The sequence below is a fragment of the Cygnus olor genome, chromosome 6, assembly GCF_009769625.2.
Source record: "Cygnus olor isolate bCygOlo1 chromosome 6, bCygOlo1.pri.v2, whole genome shotgun sequence".
NCBI classification, from domain to species: Eukaryota; Metazoa; Chordata; class Aves; order Anseriformes; family Anatidae; genus Cygnus; species Cygnus olor.
This window is the reverse complement of record NC_049174.1, coordinates 24,091,327-24,110,075: the sequence shown is the minus strand read 5'-3', so window position 1 is coordinate 24,110,075 and position 18,749 is coordinate 24,091,327. Positions and strand designations below refer to the sequence as shown.

General features: G+C 45.7%; 1 protein-coding gene across 2 annotated transcripts in view; it reads right to left on the bottom strand.

Annotated features, from left to right (window-relative positions):
* Positions 1–18,749, bottom strand: part of SLC12A8 (solute carrier family 12 member 8) — a 50,518-nt gene that overhangs the window by 11,924 nt on the left and 19,845 nt on the right. Inside the window, exons 6-10 of one of the 2 annotated variants that reach the window (XM_040561129.1) lie at positions 12,738–12,851; positions 5,889–5,976; positions 4,679–4,766; positions 3,437–3,499; positions 1,130–1,276 (exon numbers count right to left, since the gene is read on the bottom strand). In XM_040561129.1, the coding sequence (XP_040417063.1) occupies positions 1,130–1,276; positions 3,437–3,499; positions 4,679–4,766; positions 5,889–5,976; positions 12,738–12,851 (500 nt within the window). The remainder of the gene's footprint in view (positions 1–1,129; positions 1,277–3,436; positions 3,500–4,678; positions 4,767–5,888; positions 5,977–12,737; positions 12,852–18,749) is intronic. The other variant, XM_040561130.1, reaches the window with a different exon arrangement.

Here is an 18,749-nt window from a genome sequence, read left to right as displayed (position 1 = left end):
GAGAACAGTCTGTTCTGGGATTGCCTGACAACTATCCTCAGTCGCTGGAAGTTTTTGCTGTTGTTACCATTCCTGATTCTCCTATATTTATTACTATTATCTTGACTTTAATTTTCAAGAATTGCTTTGAGAAATACAAAATGACATAGAGGAGATAATTATACTTATAAAACAATCTTAAATATTACTATTGTGAAATATTTTCCCGTATTTATAAGCTGCTCTGAAGGAGTAAAACATCTTAAGATTTTCCCAGCTGCTCAGTACAGACAGTTAGATGCTGCAGGTTATTTAGAGCAATGGATTTTTTTTTCTCCCTGTTCAGAAAAAGGGAAGTCCATAAGAAATACTTTGTTCTAAACGTACAGCCCAAGACTACACAATCCTTAGTGACTGGGACTTTGACTGTTCTCAGGGGAACAACTCATGTGAATGAGGATTAGTGACTGAGACAGGGAAAAAGCCTCTTGTCATATTCAAAGCAAGGCTTTGTTTTGAAGTATATCTAAAGCTTAGCAGCCCCCTAAATTAACCTTTCAGATCTACTCTCTTGTTATTATTTTTATTGAGCCCAAAAGGCACCTCACCCTGTAAAGAAACGTCCTCTTCTCCAGCGTGCACAAACTGAATCCACTGCACTGGGACTAGCGATGTACTCAGCTCTGAGGTCACCAAAGAAGGTAGGAAGATTTCAAAGAGGAAGTGAAGGAAAGAAGAAGATAAAGAGGCAGCTAGCATCCATCTGACCAGAGTGGTTAGACAAAAGCTTCAGGCCTCTGCCCTGAAAGGGAGGGCACGGAAGAGCTAAGTACCTTGGGTCACGATTATGATCAGCATGGGCTTAGATCAGGTGTTTGCAAAAAACAAATCACAGGCAAAGTTGTACCATAAGTGGCTGTTTTCCTGGAGACATCTCAAAAGAAAAGGACCAAAAGGAGGAGGTCCCACAGCCCAGGAAGGGCTGTCCTGGCACGGCGACAGGACTGACAGCTCTGGGGCAGGGCATGGCTGAGACGGGGTGCACAGATCTCATCCTGCCACACAGACACACAGAAATACTGCCTCCTTATATCAACAGTTTTCCCTCAGGTTAGGTTTTGACAGTAATTTCAGAGAAAGGATCACTAACCCCGTGTCCAAGAAAGGCAAGCATGGGGACCACGTTCTCCTGGGCGATGCACTGCAGGATTCTGGGTGCTCCGTAGAGCCCTCCCATGCAGGAGGCCAGGGACGAGATGTACAGCCCTAGCAAAAACAAGAAACCCACCAAGGATACCTGGAGGAAGCAGAGAGGATGCAAATTTGATTACTTCATTCTTCGAAGACCTGCAAGTGATTTTAAATACATATATTCAGAAACCCCCTGCATTTTGTAACATTGCAAAACGAACTGATCGAGCCCTGGGAAAGCAGCAATTTAACTGGTCTGTGGTATAATGTACAAGCAATTAATACGGGAAAATTACCCCATAGAAGTAATTTAATACCGAACATCCTGTACCAACAGAGCCATTTGACAAGCTCATATCCAAGAAATTCTTTATCACTCGGAGCAATTGCAGCAAAGCAGCAGCTATTAGATTCCACTTAAGTAACTGGAAGTGAGTTTATTTCAGGAGAGATCACTTATATACAGAGCACATCGTACAGGAAAAGCTACCCAGGCTTCCAACCATCCAAAACAGGAAGACAAACCCCTGCGTCCCAGAGGGGAAAACCAATCCTGAAAGAAAATCTGCAGTAAAACCAAATCAAACTTGCCACTTAAACAAATGGCATCTCAAAAAAAATACGCTCCAAGGGATATAATACAATGACCTTATTTTCCTGTCTTCAACGAGTAAAGAATTTCCTTCAGCCAATGTGAAACTTCAAACTCTTTAAAGCCACAGTGCTCCAAGGCTGGTTTTATTACCAGTTTGTAGTAAGCATCCCCTCGAGCTGCCCGTGCGACCACGTAGCACCTCCTGCAGGCGTGGAAACCTGGCGGGGCTGCAGCAGCAGCAAGCTGTGAGCCGGGCACGGCCACCAGCACCCACAGACTCTGCGAAGTTCAGCTGAAGCCTGATAGCTCTGACCTTTCTCAAGGAGAGCAAAGGGAGGTCCTCATGAACCCTGTAGTTATGGGCAACTTCTACAGGCCAAAATACAAGTTGTCTATACAGAGACTTAAGGGTTTTTCCTCTTGGTTTGCTAATAACAGGCTTTTAGCTCATTTTTCCATGGGAAGACTTGTTTTCGCCATGTTTGCCAGATGTTTCCAAATGATTTTTGAACACGCTCCTTAATCTCAGCTCAGTCTGACACAGGTCTGAGTGTAGGAAGTTCCTACAAACGTCACACAAGCAGAGGGATGGCAGGGATGGGAGAGGGTGCAACCATCTCCTGGGGGAGCTCCGAGCTGACATCAGCCTTCACCAGACTGCAGGGAGAGGCAAGCTGGAGGGGAAATGCCAAGTTCAGATGGAGTTGAAAGCATCCCTCTTCTCCCTCTGGGGACACAAAACACTCTCAGGGTCTGTCAAACAGGAGCAAGGACTGGTGTACCACTGCGTGGGTCCCCAGCGTCAACTGCTGCAAGCACAGGTGGAGGTGCACACAACACGGTGCCAGGGAACAGCACCCGGTGCAGGCCCTTCAACCTTCACTCACTTCATGACCTCCACTCCTGCCCTTCTCCTCATGGAAAATAACATCTAAATGGACCTGCTGCCATTTTCTGCATCCTCCGAGCTTCTGCTGCTGTTGAAGTCAGGTGGCATATGCTTTATTAGCAGCAATTACACAAATTTACATGTCTAAAGATGATTGAAGATACATCTGCCTTTTTCTTATCTATGAAATCAGCATGTGGCAAAAAGGAGACTGGGTAAAGAGACAGAAAACACTTGCTGCTCAGGGAAGACATGTAAAATTAATGTCGTGTTTCAGAACCGTACCAATCTGCTGCCACTCAAATACACACTTCTTTTCACCATGAAAATCCACTTGCCTTGGGAATTTTATCTTGTGGGACAGAACAAACTTAAGGGAAAGATTAGCAGGTATCAGCTTCCATCAGACAAATGGACAGACCCTGGACGTGGGAGTCTTACGAGTAGAACTTCCCTTCCCTCTCCTACAGTACAGGCCTGGTTTGAAAAATACTTGACAGAAACAATCAATTGTGCCATACATCATATATTAGTTTAGCTGCCAAAAATGCTTGCATTTAAATGTACTACTTGACATTCAAATCAGGGTTAGAGGGGAAGAGTCCCTTTCACTGAGGCTGATGAAAGGTTTTGCTGTTGGTTTTAAGCACAGAGAATATGAATACTTCGTAAGAAATTGGCACTTCTGGTTCATTAAGAAGGGAAATTACTGAATCTCATTTCTGTGTTTAAAAAGCCAAACAAGTATTGAGAGGCAGAAAAGCAACTAAACACTCGTTCACCTGTGACTGATGAAAACGGGGAGTTTGCATGTTCAATGTATAATGAATGACCTCTTCTTCTCTCTGCCCATACAAAGTCATTAAAATATAAAGCAACGTGTAATAAAGAAACCACATGAGTATATGGATTGTACCATAGAAAGGGAAGAGAAAACTGATTTTGCTTTTTTGTTGTTTGTTATTTAACGTAACTAAATATCTCCAGATTCACTTACTGGGAGATTTTTCATTTTTTTTCCCTACAGAGGGTTTTGAACTTAAAACATAGCTTCAAAAATCTCTCTTCAGCTGGTTCAGTTATAAGTGCCATCTCGTTACTGTACTTTTCATCCATTAACTCTGTCTCATTTACATAACAAAGGCATTGCCTTAAAGAACATAGACTCATTCTTTTTGTTCCCTGAAACAGATTTTTTTTTTTTTTTTTTTTTTAACCTTAGCAGGAAGTCATAGGAGCCCCACCAATAACCTGGAGCTTATTTTGGGGACTGGAGGAAGTCTAGGGCTACAATTACTTTGAGAGAAAACGAAGTCTAAGTCTCAAACTGACATTTTAGATTAAAATCATATTATAAATAAAATTAACGGAAAACATCTCCAATTAATTAGGAAAACAGTTATATATTGTAAGGCCATGGTTTTGTATAATGCTGAATATTGTAAAATTAGCTCTTACATATCCCATTTAAAGTAAGACAGCAACACACAAAAATCTTTGCTCTCTTTTCAAAGGCCTGTAATGGTAACGTTCATTGTCTGTAACACTACAACACTCCTTCATTTATATACACCAACGTGGAACATCTCGAGTTCAATAATCTTACTGCTCACACTGCAATTACAGTCCGCTCGATATGAAAACGTAAGCTTCGCTTGACTTAGTAAAGATAAGCAGCGTGGCTCTTTAGAGATTTCAATTTGGTCTGAGCTTTCACCAATGAGAAAGAATACATTGAATAAGATACAGCATTTATCACTGGACAACATTAGCATATTTTAGCTCTTCAAGCTATTGCCGGGTGATTACGCCAAGATTCAGCATTATTGGATATGCTGGTGAATGCAAGGCTATTCAAATCAATTGTACAATGGGATTTGCAATGGGAAAATCCCCCGAATATCAATGAGAGATGGGCACCCAAATTGCTCAGGATTTGGGAGAAGTTCAAGACTTCAACAATGCCAAAGGAAATCTGAAAGCCGCATTATATAACACCACGCTGAATCTTTTGAACAAGTTACCTTCTCTGCTATCATGAAGTCGTAGCGGAGGGACTGACGGGTGCAAATGGCTCCCAGCAAGAAAACAAAGACCATGTACAGAAACCACCTGCAAGCAACAAAAACAAACTACTTTCACCAACCAGACATGACCATTGAGAACTGTGCCCACCAGCAGAGCCAGAAGAAGGCCAAGAACCTGTAAACTGGGTCTTCAGTCACCCTGTCCTGGCTGCTCCTGCACGGCAGCCTCGAGGCTTGGTGTAACACCCACACATATCACTTGCCCACTGCAGTGCAGTGGGGAGAGCCACAGAGTGATGGCACGGTACCCTGAGGTGAGGACACCTGCACTCTTGATGTGCACACTGGGAATAACCCCATCCTGCCCGTATGCAGGTCCCTTCATCTGGCGGCAGTGTTGAATGTGTCAAATTTACTACCTCAGCCATGATCCTCCTCGGTATCTCTGGCTTTTCCAGCACTCGGTCAGAGGGATAAGCTAGGCTGTCTGCAAAGTCCGGACAGCAGAGATGTGAAACCCCTGACTCAAAAGAAAATGAGCACCAGTTTCAGCAAGAATCCCACTAAATTCAGAAGGTCCCTCTTTTCTGTCTGAACCTGGGTATGCAAATATATGTAATATTTTCATAAGTAGTTTAGTTGGCTATGAAAGCAGGCAGGAACTTACCAAAGTTATTTTAAACACATAACATTCTACTACTCCTGGAAAACAGCATTTTCCAGGGGGACTGCTCTGCCCAGGGATGCAGGGCACCTGTGCTCCCCTGGCCTTGCAGGCAGGCAGGTCATTTTACCTCCCATGGTACCATTTTCTCCAGTAACAACAACTGCATTTTCCTCTTTTGCAACGAGAGCGCTTTGAGACCAGCCGCGAGAAGTGACAAAACCACATGCTCCAAGCCTTGCAGCACTTTGCATGCTGCTTGGGAACAGCCGGGCTGCAGCAGCACAACTGCTCTAGCACCAACACACATCCCATCCGGCAGAGGAAGGCTGAAGAATGAGGAAGGACTGATTATATCCACATTAACGAATCTCCTCTCCAACCCACCCGGAGTAGGTGGTGGTAATGGATGAGGATTTGAATGAGAGCCAGACTTTAATTTTCCAGATGGCTGAGTAATAAAAGGTTGATGGGAGTATGAAATGGGTTGGTCACATCCAGGGCAGACTCTAGACAGTAAATTCTCCCCAGTCTATTACTTACGAGGTGCCAATAGCAGCCAGAGACCCTAGGGGGATGTTGGTAGCAGGCTTCTGGAGATCTCCACTCATATTGAACCCAGCCATCACACCTATGTTTTGTAGACATAAATACAATTTAGAGTTAATCTAAGTTATAGCATACATGACATATATTATAATATGCAATATAATTTAATCAGTCACTTAATCGATTACTTCAGAACAGTAACTATATCATTTCATTGCACTGCCATGGATAGGGTTACTGGCTCCCATCAACTGCTTGGTAAGTAACTGCTCTTGTCTTTAACAGAAAGGAGCTACTGCTAACATGTCTACAAAGAACCCTTTGTCCAGTTTGAACAATGCTGGGGGAGAATGGGGGATGAAAAAGCAGAAACCCAAACAAAACCCATCTTATCTTAATGCAACCATAGCAGAAAACAGTGCCATCTGAGTGTTGAAAAGAAAGACGCCACCGTTCATCACTGCAAGACATTCAGCAGGTTGTCCGATCCTGCCCAGACCCTGCTGGTTAGACCAGATCTATTACAGGTGCCCACATTCACAAGGGACAGCCGCGATTGCAGAGCAGCTTGTGCTTGTTAACGGCTATCACAGGCGCATTTAGAGGGCAGAATGAGAGGCTCCGCACGTAGGTGGCACCTTCCATCCAAGGGCTGCGCGTCGCAGGCATCGCTCACGGCTCCGGGAGGCTGGCATTATCTCTGCTTTGCAGATAGGAAAATAGAAGCTGTGAGCGGGTAAGTGATCTTCCCAGCGTCACAGAAAACACACGGTAGAACTAAGAATAAAGTACTGAAGTGTTATTTTAGGCCAGAGTACAGGGTACTGTATGACAAGGGACAGACCTCAGCCTAACAAATTAGCATCCAGCAACAAAGGAAAAGGAAACAGGATGGAGCAAAGGATTAAAATCTTTGCATTCAGACTGGGAACCCAAGCTACAAAAGGGTTAAGAGACTTTACCCACATTTGAAGAGGGAGTCACAACAGACTTGGCAAGAAAGCACACCTTTTCTCATCAAATTATCCCACAAATTTTGTTAGAATATTTCAGATACCTGCTATAAATAAATAGAATCTGCGATTTGGATTCCTGATGAGAATTTGGACAATCTGAAGGCAGGCCAAGAGCCTCCCGACATATTAATTCCTGCCCACCTCTGTCCCATCCCTTGGATGTCGGACAAACATCACTATGCCGCGTGGGCCAGGTGCCAGTCCACAGCACCCACGGGACCTTGCTGGGAGCTCAGGTGAGACCAGTAACAAAGAGCAATGAGGATGAGGATGCCAACAGCACGGCACTCGCAGGCAGAAAGCAGGGAGCACGTAGGGCTGCCACTCAGCTGCCAACGCCAGCAGCCATTCACCGTTTCATAGGGCACAGAAGTGACCAAGTCAGCCTCTGAGGCTGCAAATGCAAGTGGCTGCAGCTCCAGACAAGGACAACTGGTCAATTTAACAATTGCATGTTAAAGCTCAAACACTGACTGCTGCTTGGGAGGATTTTCTCAGCAAAGGGTGGACAGGAGCCGTGGAACAAATCCCACGGCACAGGGGACAAACCCAGCTCAGCCGATGGGCGTCTTCTCTAAAGACCTTGCACGGCCACAGATCGACGGCCACCAGGGAGCAAACATTTGGTTGCTAATCAGGGACCAGAGGCTCAACTGCCTGCTCCATCCCAGGCTTTCCTGTGCATTTTCACAGCCCCGTGTCCCCATCTGTTAAATGGGAATCATAACACTTCCTCTGCTCGCTGTGCTGCTGTGAGGACAGCACGTTAATGAGCACAAGGCACTCACATGTTGCCAAACACATCAAGCTAAGGATCCAGAGCTTTATTTCTTTTTTCTTTTTTTTTTCCTCTTCCCCTTGATCATCCCAGGCCCACCCAGCAGCCATTCCTTTCTGTCATCCTCTCCCCCACCGAGGCCAGAGCCCCAGCAGCCGCTCTCAGTCCCTGCGGGCCCCTGGCACTTCTCTGCTCCCAGAGGAGCTGTCTTCCAGATTTAGACCAGATTTGAATCCTTGGGACCATACTGAAGACTTTAAAAATCAAAATGAGTTGTTAATTTTCTCCTGGAAGACTACTCCATGGAGATAGATCTGAGTAGTGCTGCTAAAAGCCCATCAGCTGGTGAGCTTTTCCCCGGGTAAAGCTTCCAAGTGCTGTTCAAGCACTGCTCCTTTTTCAAGGGTTATACAATAAGCTTAGCTGGAGGTGAGACAAGTTAGGAAGGCAGAAGTCCATGGAAACAGTCAAAAACATCAGACTAAATGGAGCATCTATAAAGCACTCTTCGGTGACATGCTACTTTGCATTTCAAGGGCAAAGCGGAGAACACAGAATGCCCTGAATTTTTCTTCCAAAGGGAGCAAGCTGTGGTCAGAAGGACAGCTGTTTATCTAAAGTACCTCTTGGCCAAGTTTCCCAAACATCTGGCACCACTTTTCTATCTTCCAGCTTGAGCTTGACTCACCTCTTCCTCATCCAAGCTCTTAGCTCAGCAAAGCACTGGGGAAACACCAAAATGGCGTTTTCTGGACCGAATATGAAAAAGTTGAAGCCATGTGAGTCACCCGTACAGTGATGACTGCACAGCCCCGCTCACCTCGCTGCCTCCCTCCCACAGACCCACACATACCGAGAAGCAGCCAGAAGATGACCTCCAGATCCCACATAAGTGGGATCTTGAGATCGATGATTGATCCCTGCCCCGCAGCGACATGGGGTCAGACCCAGAGCAGTGCACACCACCACCAGCTTTCCTCACGACCTCCGAGGTCACCAGGGAGTCACAGCTTCCACTGCCAAAGGCCGAGGCCACCGCAGAAAGAACTGACGTGGGTATTCCCAGCCACTCAGCCCAAAGCTGTCTGCTCCGTGCTGCGATTATGGGGAATCTGCTAGTGCAGAAGCACACACCGTGCCAAAGCCACCTTTCCACCACCACCACCCAAAAAGTAACTTTCCAGACAGGGTGTCAGCTGCCAAAGAGCAGTGCTGAGAAGATCATTGTGAGCAGCAGACTAATCACCCCACTCTTCAATGAAAGGACAAAAGGAACCAAACAAATTTCACCAGCACTAGCTTCGGTCACCCCCCTGCCAAACAGCAAACCAGTCTGCCTTGCAAGTAGCCAAAAACAGGGTTTCCAGAGACTTCAGCTACTCAAGAGAAGAAAAAAAAACCTAACTCAATGAAGCAAAGAAGTTGGGACATTTCATTCTCCAGACACAGACCTACCCCCCAAAGGAAACGGCCAATCCTGTCTGAACTCAAGCAATCCTATCTGCGGATTGTCCACGGAGAAAATTACCCACCTCTCTGTTCCAACGAGATAGCAGGCTGGATTTTCCACACTGGCTATTATCTCAGAGAGCAGCAGATAATGACAAAGCTTCTGGACAAGGAAGCATGAAAACACGGTCAGCTCAGCCAGGAAATTATGGCCGAGACAGTCTGTACATTGCTGCTATTCCCAGCGTAATCCTGTCCTGGGAATCATCCAGACGGTGGATACGTGCACTAGGGGACCACCTACGTTGTAGGTTAGACACAGTCATCAGCTCCACCAGCTCTGGCGCACAGCTCTACACCAGCTATGGCTTTCAACCTGCAGATACAACTGCTTGCAAACACCCATGGCATCTTTCAGCAAACTCACTATAAAGTGTAAAAGTGTTGTATTTTTTTTTTCCCTTCACCAAGAGATGAAGAATGGAAAATCTGAGATAGGAATTGCAGCTAATTTTTTTTAAAGGGCCAAACTCTCCACTGATGTAAGCTGGCACCCCTCCATAGACTTCAGTGGAGTTGCGCCAGTTTACATCATCTGATAACTTAGCCCAAAACTTCTAAATCTATTTGCTGTCATTTTGCAAGTGCCAAGTATGGTGTTTTTTTTCAGAACTGGTGTCAGTACAACTACATTTTCCACTAACGCCACTTCAAACATCATCTTACTTTCTCGCATCACATGACAACACACGCCTTTCATTAAACAGTACACCTTGGGGGTTTAGTAGAAAAGAAAACCATTCGCTGCACCATAAAAACGTTTAACTTCATTTTGTTGCTGCACTGAGAGCTGTGTGGCTGCTGAGCAATCGCATGCGTGATGTGGGCAGGCAGCTCCTGAGCCTCCTTCCCCAAAAAAAACCCTGCTCAGACAGGTAGCTGAGCTGCCTTTCACAACACAGCAGCAAAACATGCACGTTAAGGTGATTACAAATACTCAAAAAACATCTGGTTAACGCACAGCATCTCTATATGGTATATTCACATCTTCCATAGCAAGTGTGTTAGTCTCCGATTTAAGCCAGCAAATCTGAGTCGTCGTCTTCAATAGTTTCTTGAGCTATTTTGGGTGGAAATAGACAACTATAAAACACTTTCCAGCGCATCCCAGAGACCAAACTTAAACCAGCTGAATTCAGATAACGATTTCCAGGGGAGAATAAAGAGCTTATCCGGAGGACATCAAAATAGTTTCACTTCAAAGAGGAACATTTCATTACAGAAAGGCCCAAACATCTTGTTTCACAATTTCCTACATTAAAAAAAAAAACACAACCAAAACAGCGTCTTAGATTGCAAACTAGCATATGCTAGAAATTAAAAAGAGCAAACAAAACATTTAATAATAAAAGGTAAACATAACATTGAAAAATCACTTTGACCCAAAGCAAACATTCAAAGGAAACCCCCAAACCGAACAGCATATTGTTCTGCTGAAACTCTCCCTGAATTTTGGTTGCACCCAGCTTAGTGCATAGGATTTTGATGCTGCCACATCCCCATCACCGAGGGAGTCCCAACAGAAGTGGGAACCACTTTGGGATGGTGCTGGGAATGGTGCAGGAGCACAAACCAGAGGTGTAGCCAGGCAGCAACGCTCACACATCCCTGCCACTCCTTTCCTTTCTGCCCTGCAGAAGAGGCCTGGAGATTGCATCACATCTATCTAGTCCGCTCTTAACACCACTGCCCAAACCCTCCCTGACATGTCACCTGGAGCCTCGCAGACAGCCTGTCCTCCTGGTGGGCTGAGGCCGACTCCAGGCAGGGAGCATTCTCTTGCCCACAACGCAGTGGGAAGCAGCTGTGCTGCAGCACGTGGGACACTGAGAAAGCTGGTGTCCCCTCTGCAGCCCCAGCCCCCAGCATAGGTAAGCATGCAAGATAAGGCATTGCACCAGCTCTTGGAGATGTGAGCTTTATTCCCAGTACCTCTGAAGTTGCACTGGGCTCCCAGCTGTGATCTGGAGCAGAGAAGCCACGACTCCCATCTCCTGCCTTTTTAATCTTCCTTAATCAGATCACAAGTTCTCCCATGTAGAGCACCTAACACAGCGCTGTGTTTTCTTTCACGAGGCTCCTAAACACTGCAGTGCTATGAACAGCAACAACAGGAACAATGGTGGTGTTATATGGCACCACTGCTCCAAAGAACAATTTAAATCCTCTAAATAACCAAGCAATTAAAAAGAACACAAGAAAAAGCTCTGCAGCAACCAAAGTAATTACACATCAGCCCAAACTGTATTTTGGGAGAATATTTAACATTATTACTGGTGTTACTACCACTAACTAACAAATTAACAGGCTGTCAGGGCTTTAAATAAATTATATCTATTAGCTTTGGCCGCCTTCCTAGCAGCCAAGCATTAGCAGTGATGGAGAACCATTTAATATGGTTAACCATCACGATTTTCTGCTTTGTCATAACTATTCCTTCTTCTGTAATCAGGGAACTGGAAAAAAAACATTTTCCTGCATCAGTGGTAGGGCTCACGAGGAAGGTCTCTTTCTGTGGCTGGGGGACTCGTGTGGGCCAGACAAAACAATAAGGAAGAGGGCAGCAGCCAACTTCTCCACAGTGCCAACAGTTCAGGCAGGCTCTTTTTCCAGGAGGAAGCCTACCCGGAGGCAACAGCCAGCCAGGTAAATCAAGAGAGAGGATTTCAAAGGAAAATTTGAGATCCTGCTCTAGGTATATCTGACTTTGTCTGGTAGAAGATTGTTCCTCCAGCTCATCTGTTTCACAAAACCTTTTAGTTTGTCTCTCTGTACTGCAGCAATTCTGCCAACAACTTTCAGCTAGTTGCTTAGAGCTAATCCTCTGCAAATTCATCCTATAATCCAAGGATTCATCTCTATGGAAACTGCTTATAATCAGTACTTTTTATAGCTTAAAAACCAGCATTAACAAAAGGTATTGTAACTCCAACTGATAGCTGTTTCATTTCCACTACAGAGTGCCAGCTGTAGAGAGGGGACATCGATCTTCCTCTTAATTTAAGGGAAAGAATAACACAAAAGCATCCATTTAAACTTAACCAACCTGAGCTCTGCTGAGCAGGCAGTGCAGATAGTCAGCATCCTGAGTGACAGCACCAACCAAGCTCGGCCACCGCGAGGCTGGAGTGAAAGCCCTCCTGTCCCCTACCCATCCGTCCAGCACAATCTAATCACAAGGCTTATCAAGCAAAATAAATCATGATCGGCACTACTAAAAAGGCTTGGTATCCTGTGGCCTGGAAGCATTGGTCAAGATCGGTGCCTAATCCTTGGCAACGAGGGAATGATACCATCAGATCGACCCACAGACTTGAGGAGCAGTTTCTGGCCACAGAGAGAAAGCAGAGCACGTTCAAGCAAACCAGACAGAACTGTGCAAAATTTGAGGCTTTGCAGGAAAGGCCGTACATTTTGAATCAGCTGCATGAGTCTGCTCTGGCTGAGCGCTCACCGAAAGGGGCTGCAGAAACCCCCCTAGCTTCTACTCATCTGGAGATGTGCCTGTGGAGGAAAAGGGGAGGATAAAACTCACAGTACCTGTGGCAGCTGGGAAGAACACTCCAAAAACAGTGAAGAAGGACTCCCCCTGGCTGTAGTCCGGCAGCGTGTTGTTGAACAAAAGCTCTTCGGAGTAGCCAACGAAGCCATGCTCTGTGGACACAGGGAGGGAGAGAGGAAAGCCTCAGATGCGACATGGATGTGGCAGAGCCACCAGGCCTGCCCCTGCATGGTTACGCTACCTGCTTTCAGTGGTAGTTTGAAATGACAAATGTCTTTTTTTTTTTTTTTTTTTTTTTTTACTGGGGGGAAGAGGTAAATGTGGTTAAATGGGTGCAAGTGCCAGGGAAGGCCATAGCTGATGGCGAGCACAGCGGTTGGTACTGCTCGATGTGCGCACTGCCGCCCCATATCGAGCCCTGCCTGCGAGCAAGCAGGACACCTGCCTGTGAAATGTCTCCATGGAGGAAAACTTGCTGTAGAGATCAGTTAACATCTATTCTCATTTGCCCATGCCGCTTTAATTCTTCACTTCCAAACAGACGTTTAGCACGGCACACGGGGACGCGGCCTAACAGAGCAAACACCAGGCCGGCCTGCCTTGGGCTGTGCCCCCCGCCAAACTTCCGCCAAGTTTTTCCAAGGTCATACACACACACGGGTTTTACTTTCTAAACAGAAACTTTTTCAGGAGATGGGAGGGCGGGGGAAGCAACACATAGGACAGCAACATCATGCAGCCGCTTCACGTGTATTTAACAGTGTACCCTGCTCCCTCGCTTTGACGAGTCAAGTGCTTCCACAAGCCTGAATTTGCCAGGAACACTTGAGCCCAACGCAGTATTTAATGGGTGAGGTTTTAGATGTTTATAAGTAGAAAAGATAACTCACAAGAGGAGATTAAAGAATTAAAGATACATCTATGAAATAATTTCATTTTCAGCTGGTAATGCTGCTTTGCAATGGAGTATCTTCGTTTGTGGAAATTTCTCCTCCCTGTCAGAACTCCAAATGCTAGTGCTAGCTGTGGGGGGAGGTGAGCAGAGCTGGTTTCTTTTTTCTTCCAGCCACTCCAATCTATTTCCACAAGACATGTGACTGCATTAACTTGAATTTTCTCATTAGCAGGCAGGATGTTGTTTATGGCAGCACAGGGTGACAGCCAGAAATTAAAAAAAGACTCCATCAAAGCTGTCCCATGCCTCAAAGACAACATTAACGATGTTTGGACAATAGATTAAACCGGAAAATTAAATAAGAGTTCTGAACACACTACATATCCATTTAAAGCCTCAGAATATAACTAACCACAGAGCTTTGAAGTTGCCACAGAAAAATCCTATAGATAATCAAAAGTTTCCTACTACATCTGCATTCATTGTGTTACCCAAACATGGATGGAAACACACTGATAGAAAAGGTCTCCTGCTGCTAGGCTTTTTAAAAGCACCAGCAATCTTCACAAGAACAAGCCACAGACGAGATTTAAAAGGAATACGCTCAGTGCAACACCCTGACCTCTGGGCCTCGTGGAAGTCTGCATAAAGTGCTTCTGTAGAAATAAAAGGGGACTTTGTGCACGTTGTACGTTCCTGCAAGACCAGACCCAAACCCCCTTTTTCAGGTGATGTTCCTACAGACTTCACTGCAGTCTGCGCCCACAGCTGCAGAACTTCCATCAAGCTGCTTGAGGAAAATGTTGGTCTACGACCAAACAATTCTTCACGTGACCCTCACAGCAACGTTAACGTTTCATTATTAGAATAAAAGGGGTGGGGAAAATATTCATCTCACCCTGAGGAATCAGGGATATAGGCAGACCTCCAACTCATGCTTCAGAGCAGCATTGGCTGTCACTATGTCCCTCTTCATAAAAATTTGCCCAACAGTCTTAAAAATCCCCTGTGAAGTGGAATCTGGACTCCAACCAAAGAGTCTAACCAAAATCACCCTGTTTGAAGTTCATGCTCTGTTTCTTGCCTCGCCCACAAGTTACCTGCACTTTCTTTGTAGTGTTCTTTCACCTAATTGGAACAGTCCCCATCCCACACTGGCACGGTCGATTGTTGCTGCCAGGCTGCAAAGCCTTGTTTGTCTTGACCAAACCGCAAATGTTTCTTTTCACACCACTCCCCCAGTTTGTTCAAGGTCACCTGGAAGTCTGATCCTATCAGCCCGGCTGCTGGCAAACCCTTCCCAGCTTGCAGTCATCTGCCTATTTAATCAGTATATTCTCTTTTCCCTCATCCAAGCAGTTAAGGAAAATACCAAACACCACCAAACCAAAGCCTTGCAGAACCTCACCACACACAACCTCCTCCTTTGCAAGTGGACCATCTCTAACTGGGGTCTTCCAAGTGGTTCTTGGGTCTGTATAATTCCATATATATTTTATTCCTCCAAGTGTAAATCTTGGATGGCAGAGACTGACTGTATATATGCACAAAACCCCAAACAATGGCAGATGTTACTCGACCATGACAGCAAGAGATTTATTGCAGAAGTCACAGGATACACACACTGCTCTGTCCCACTTCTATTTCCTTTTCTCGCAGCTTTGGCGGGATGGAGGAAGCCCAGCAGTTCAAAATTTCCCCTTTATACAGAATCAGGAGCTTTCTCATCTCATTAAAGAAAAGTTCATCCAAATGTTACATCTCACGACGACCTCAATTCTCAGTCAATTATCCTCCTGTAAAACAGTCCCCCTATGTCCCTTTTGATCAGTTTTATGCCCCGGCTGGCAATGACCATCAATTTGAGCCAACCGTCGACACACACGACCTCGGAGCTGAGAACACCACGGGGCGAATAGCTCCTGGCTGCTGCTGTGAGCCATGGGTGACCTTTCGACTGTCCTATCAATGGTCCTAATTGTAGCTGACGGGGCAATTGGGCTGAAAATCATCCAAAACAAAACTGGAATCAGCAACTGAGACCAATCGGTTAAACCAACAGAGCACTCACTCGGGTGTTCATGGAGTCAATTATCCACATCCCATTTAAAGTGCACTTCAAAAGGCCGCGCTTCGGAAGGAGGAGGGAAGGAAACGCGATATGGTCTATATTTGGCTCTCTGATCTCGAACAAGGCACGATCATTTTTTAATTCTTGCAAGGGGATCTCTTCCCTCCATCTAGCTGCTGGGTATGTGAGATCCGAGTCAGATTCCTCCCGCATCGCTCAGGACAAAATTTGTGTCTGACAAGTTTTGCTCTCAATTAATTTATGAGACCCCACAGACTCTAAATCCTGCCTTTAATGAGCCTGATCCCTGCTGGTTTGTGGAGGAATGGAGCTGAAGTGCTATAAACAATCTTCCCAGTGTCATGCTAGAAGGAAAAGAATCTGGTTTCTCCTCTGTGCTGTGTCAGCCTTATGGGAAAAGAGTAGTAAAGAGTAGTAACAATTTATTTTCATCATTAGACACTCAATAAGAAGCTGGCAAATAATGGATTTCTCAAGTGGCTGAGCTGAAGTAAATAAACACAGGGGAAAAAAATTGACTTAAACAACATCTGAATTATTTCTGTGACCTTTGACAAATTAAGACACTAAAAAGCTTTGTTTGGGTTCAAGTCAAATTACTTTGCTCAATCCCAAAACATTTATTTTCATTCTGGAATTCTAATTTTTCTTTGATTTTTACCTTCTTCTTTTCTTTTTTTCTAAAAAAAAAAAGATTATTTCAGGTCTATTTTAAAAGAAAAATGTCACTGCAAGGTAAAGAAAAAAAAAGTAGTCAGATTTTGAATCTAGATGAAACATTTCAGCATTTCCAAGGCACAATGCTTCATTGCAAGGTCAGGGTGAAATGTTTCATCATTTTCTGATTTCTTTTTTCAAATCTTTAGACAAAAACCTTCACAGACACAACCCTTTCCAGCCAACTCAATCCAAATCTAAGCACATTCTTTGGATCTCCTTACAATATACTGTAAGTATATTTGCTACGTTACCCGTTTCTGGCACGCTTTGTTTGTAGTAAAGACCTCACCTAGAGTCCTTCCCGTTGCCCTTATTAAAATGAGATGGTAAACCAGAAAAAAAAAAAAAGAAAAAAGGAAACAAGAAAAAAACACACCCAGGACATTCCAGATGGAAGACTTTCCAGGATGAGTGTCCTCCACCCCCCAAGCTCCATGAAGCCATCAGGGAGACAGCTGCAGAGACAGCTGCATCCTCCCTCCACCCCAGCCGGGTTTTGGGCTTTTCTTGCTGCATTTTCCCTCCCCACTGCCTCTCTCCCCATGGATGAAAGTATCTGAGCAGGTTTCCATCCCTCAGGACACACCTTTGCGGGCTGCCGCTCCGCAAAGCCCCAGGTTTCAGAGCAGGATGTCAAGAGGCTGGAGAAGGAGCGGGGCGTGAGGATGCTGTCGGTGCAGGGGTGACAATGCTGGGTCAGCCCGTTACGCAAACGCACGCAGGACTGCCTCGACATCAAGCCTCAGGCAACCTGCAGCTCATTACGGGTTAGTCAAGTCCTGGCCAAATTCAATAAGCCTGTTCACAAGCTTAAGGTTAAGTAAACCCTGACACGTAGGCAGGCCTGAGCACGGAGGAAAATAATGCAAAATGGAAAACTACCTTAAGAAACAGCTCCCAGAAGACAGTCATGTACCGCGCTCTGCTTGTGATTAGGCGTTTAATTATGCAGGTGGGTGCTGAAGGCTTGAAGTGCTGGGGTATTTCTTCTTTTCCTAAATAAGTAGGCCCACACATTCCCACCTGAAAAGCCACAGAGAGGCACTTGCTGAGATGTGCTCGCCAGGGAACAGCTAGAAGTGTTTGTCTTGCACCACATTGCCCAGCTCTGACCCAGCATTTTCAGGATCCCGTGTGATATAAGATGTGGAGAGCCAACAAGTAACTATAGATGCTTGGCATAATTATCCCTTCTCTCTCTGTGTCCCTCTTCTCCTTCCACCTCTAAACCCTTTTGGCACAAGCTCCAAAGTCCAACCTTTCCCCTGGGTCACCACCGTGGTGGCCCCAGCCCAAGCACCCTCCCGGAGCGAGGTCCTGGTGTGGGGAGACACCCGGGCACGTCAGCAGGGAGGAGGCAGGGGCTGACCCCACAGCCCAGTCCTGCAGCTGAACACAGACCTTCACAGTCAGCCAAAGCTTCACGCCTCCTTGCACCAAGTTTGTATGGTTTTCCTCCAAACTCTTAACAGAGGGCAAGGCACAAGCCCAGGATTTATGGGCTGTGAACTCCCCCTTGGGCAAGTCAAGCCCTGTCGGGCTAGTAGCTCTCAGAAGTTGTGCTCAATCAGACGACCGTTGGGTGGCCTAAACCAAATTAATCTCTATACACATCTATATGTCAAAGTGCTCTACAGCAGAGGACTGAAATTCTCTCCCTTGCAGCACCAACTCTTCCCTGCCTGTGGAAGAAGTTTGTCCCTGCATGGTCTGGTGGTCACCAAACCACACTCACTACCCACTGCCAATCACACAAGAACAGCAGCGTCATTCACCAAGGGCAACTCAGGCGTGTCCTTTAACACTTGGACATCGAACCACCACCACCAGGATTTTCAGCACCTCCGAGTGCAGTTGCAAGACACACAGGATCAGCCACGCACCTAGAAACGGCGGATGTGAAGAGATGGATGCAAACCCGTAAACGTCACCCATGTCCTGTACTATGAGTACATGAAAATGTAATTTGCCTGAGGCAACAAGCAGCTCAGGATCCTCAGTGGCACCAGCTCTGAATGTTTTTGCCATATCATCGACAAGGCATGAAGAGGGCACAGGGGTGATGAGTAATGCTTTAATTACCTTTCCCAACAGAGTAAAAAAAAAAAAAAAAAAAATCAAAGCGGCGCAGCACCAAGCCCCACCTCTCCGCATCCCTCTGTGCACACATTTGGCTTCCCGTGTTTGGGCTTTTTTAACAACTGCATTAACAATCAGATCTCAGACTCTCTTCCCAAGCCTTTGCAGCCGCTGAGCTCCATTTCCAGCTCCCGAGGTCCACCGCATGCCGACACCAAGCGACATGCCAAGTAAGCAGAAACCACACCATCTTTTTTCCCCAGT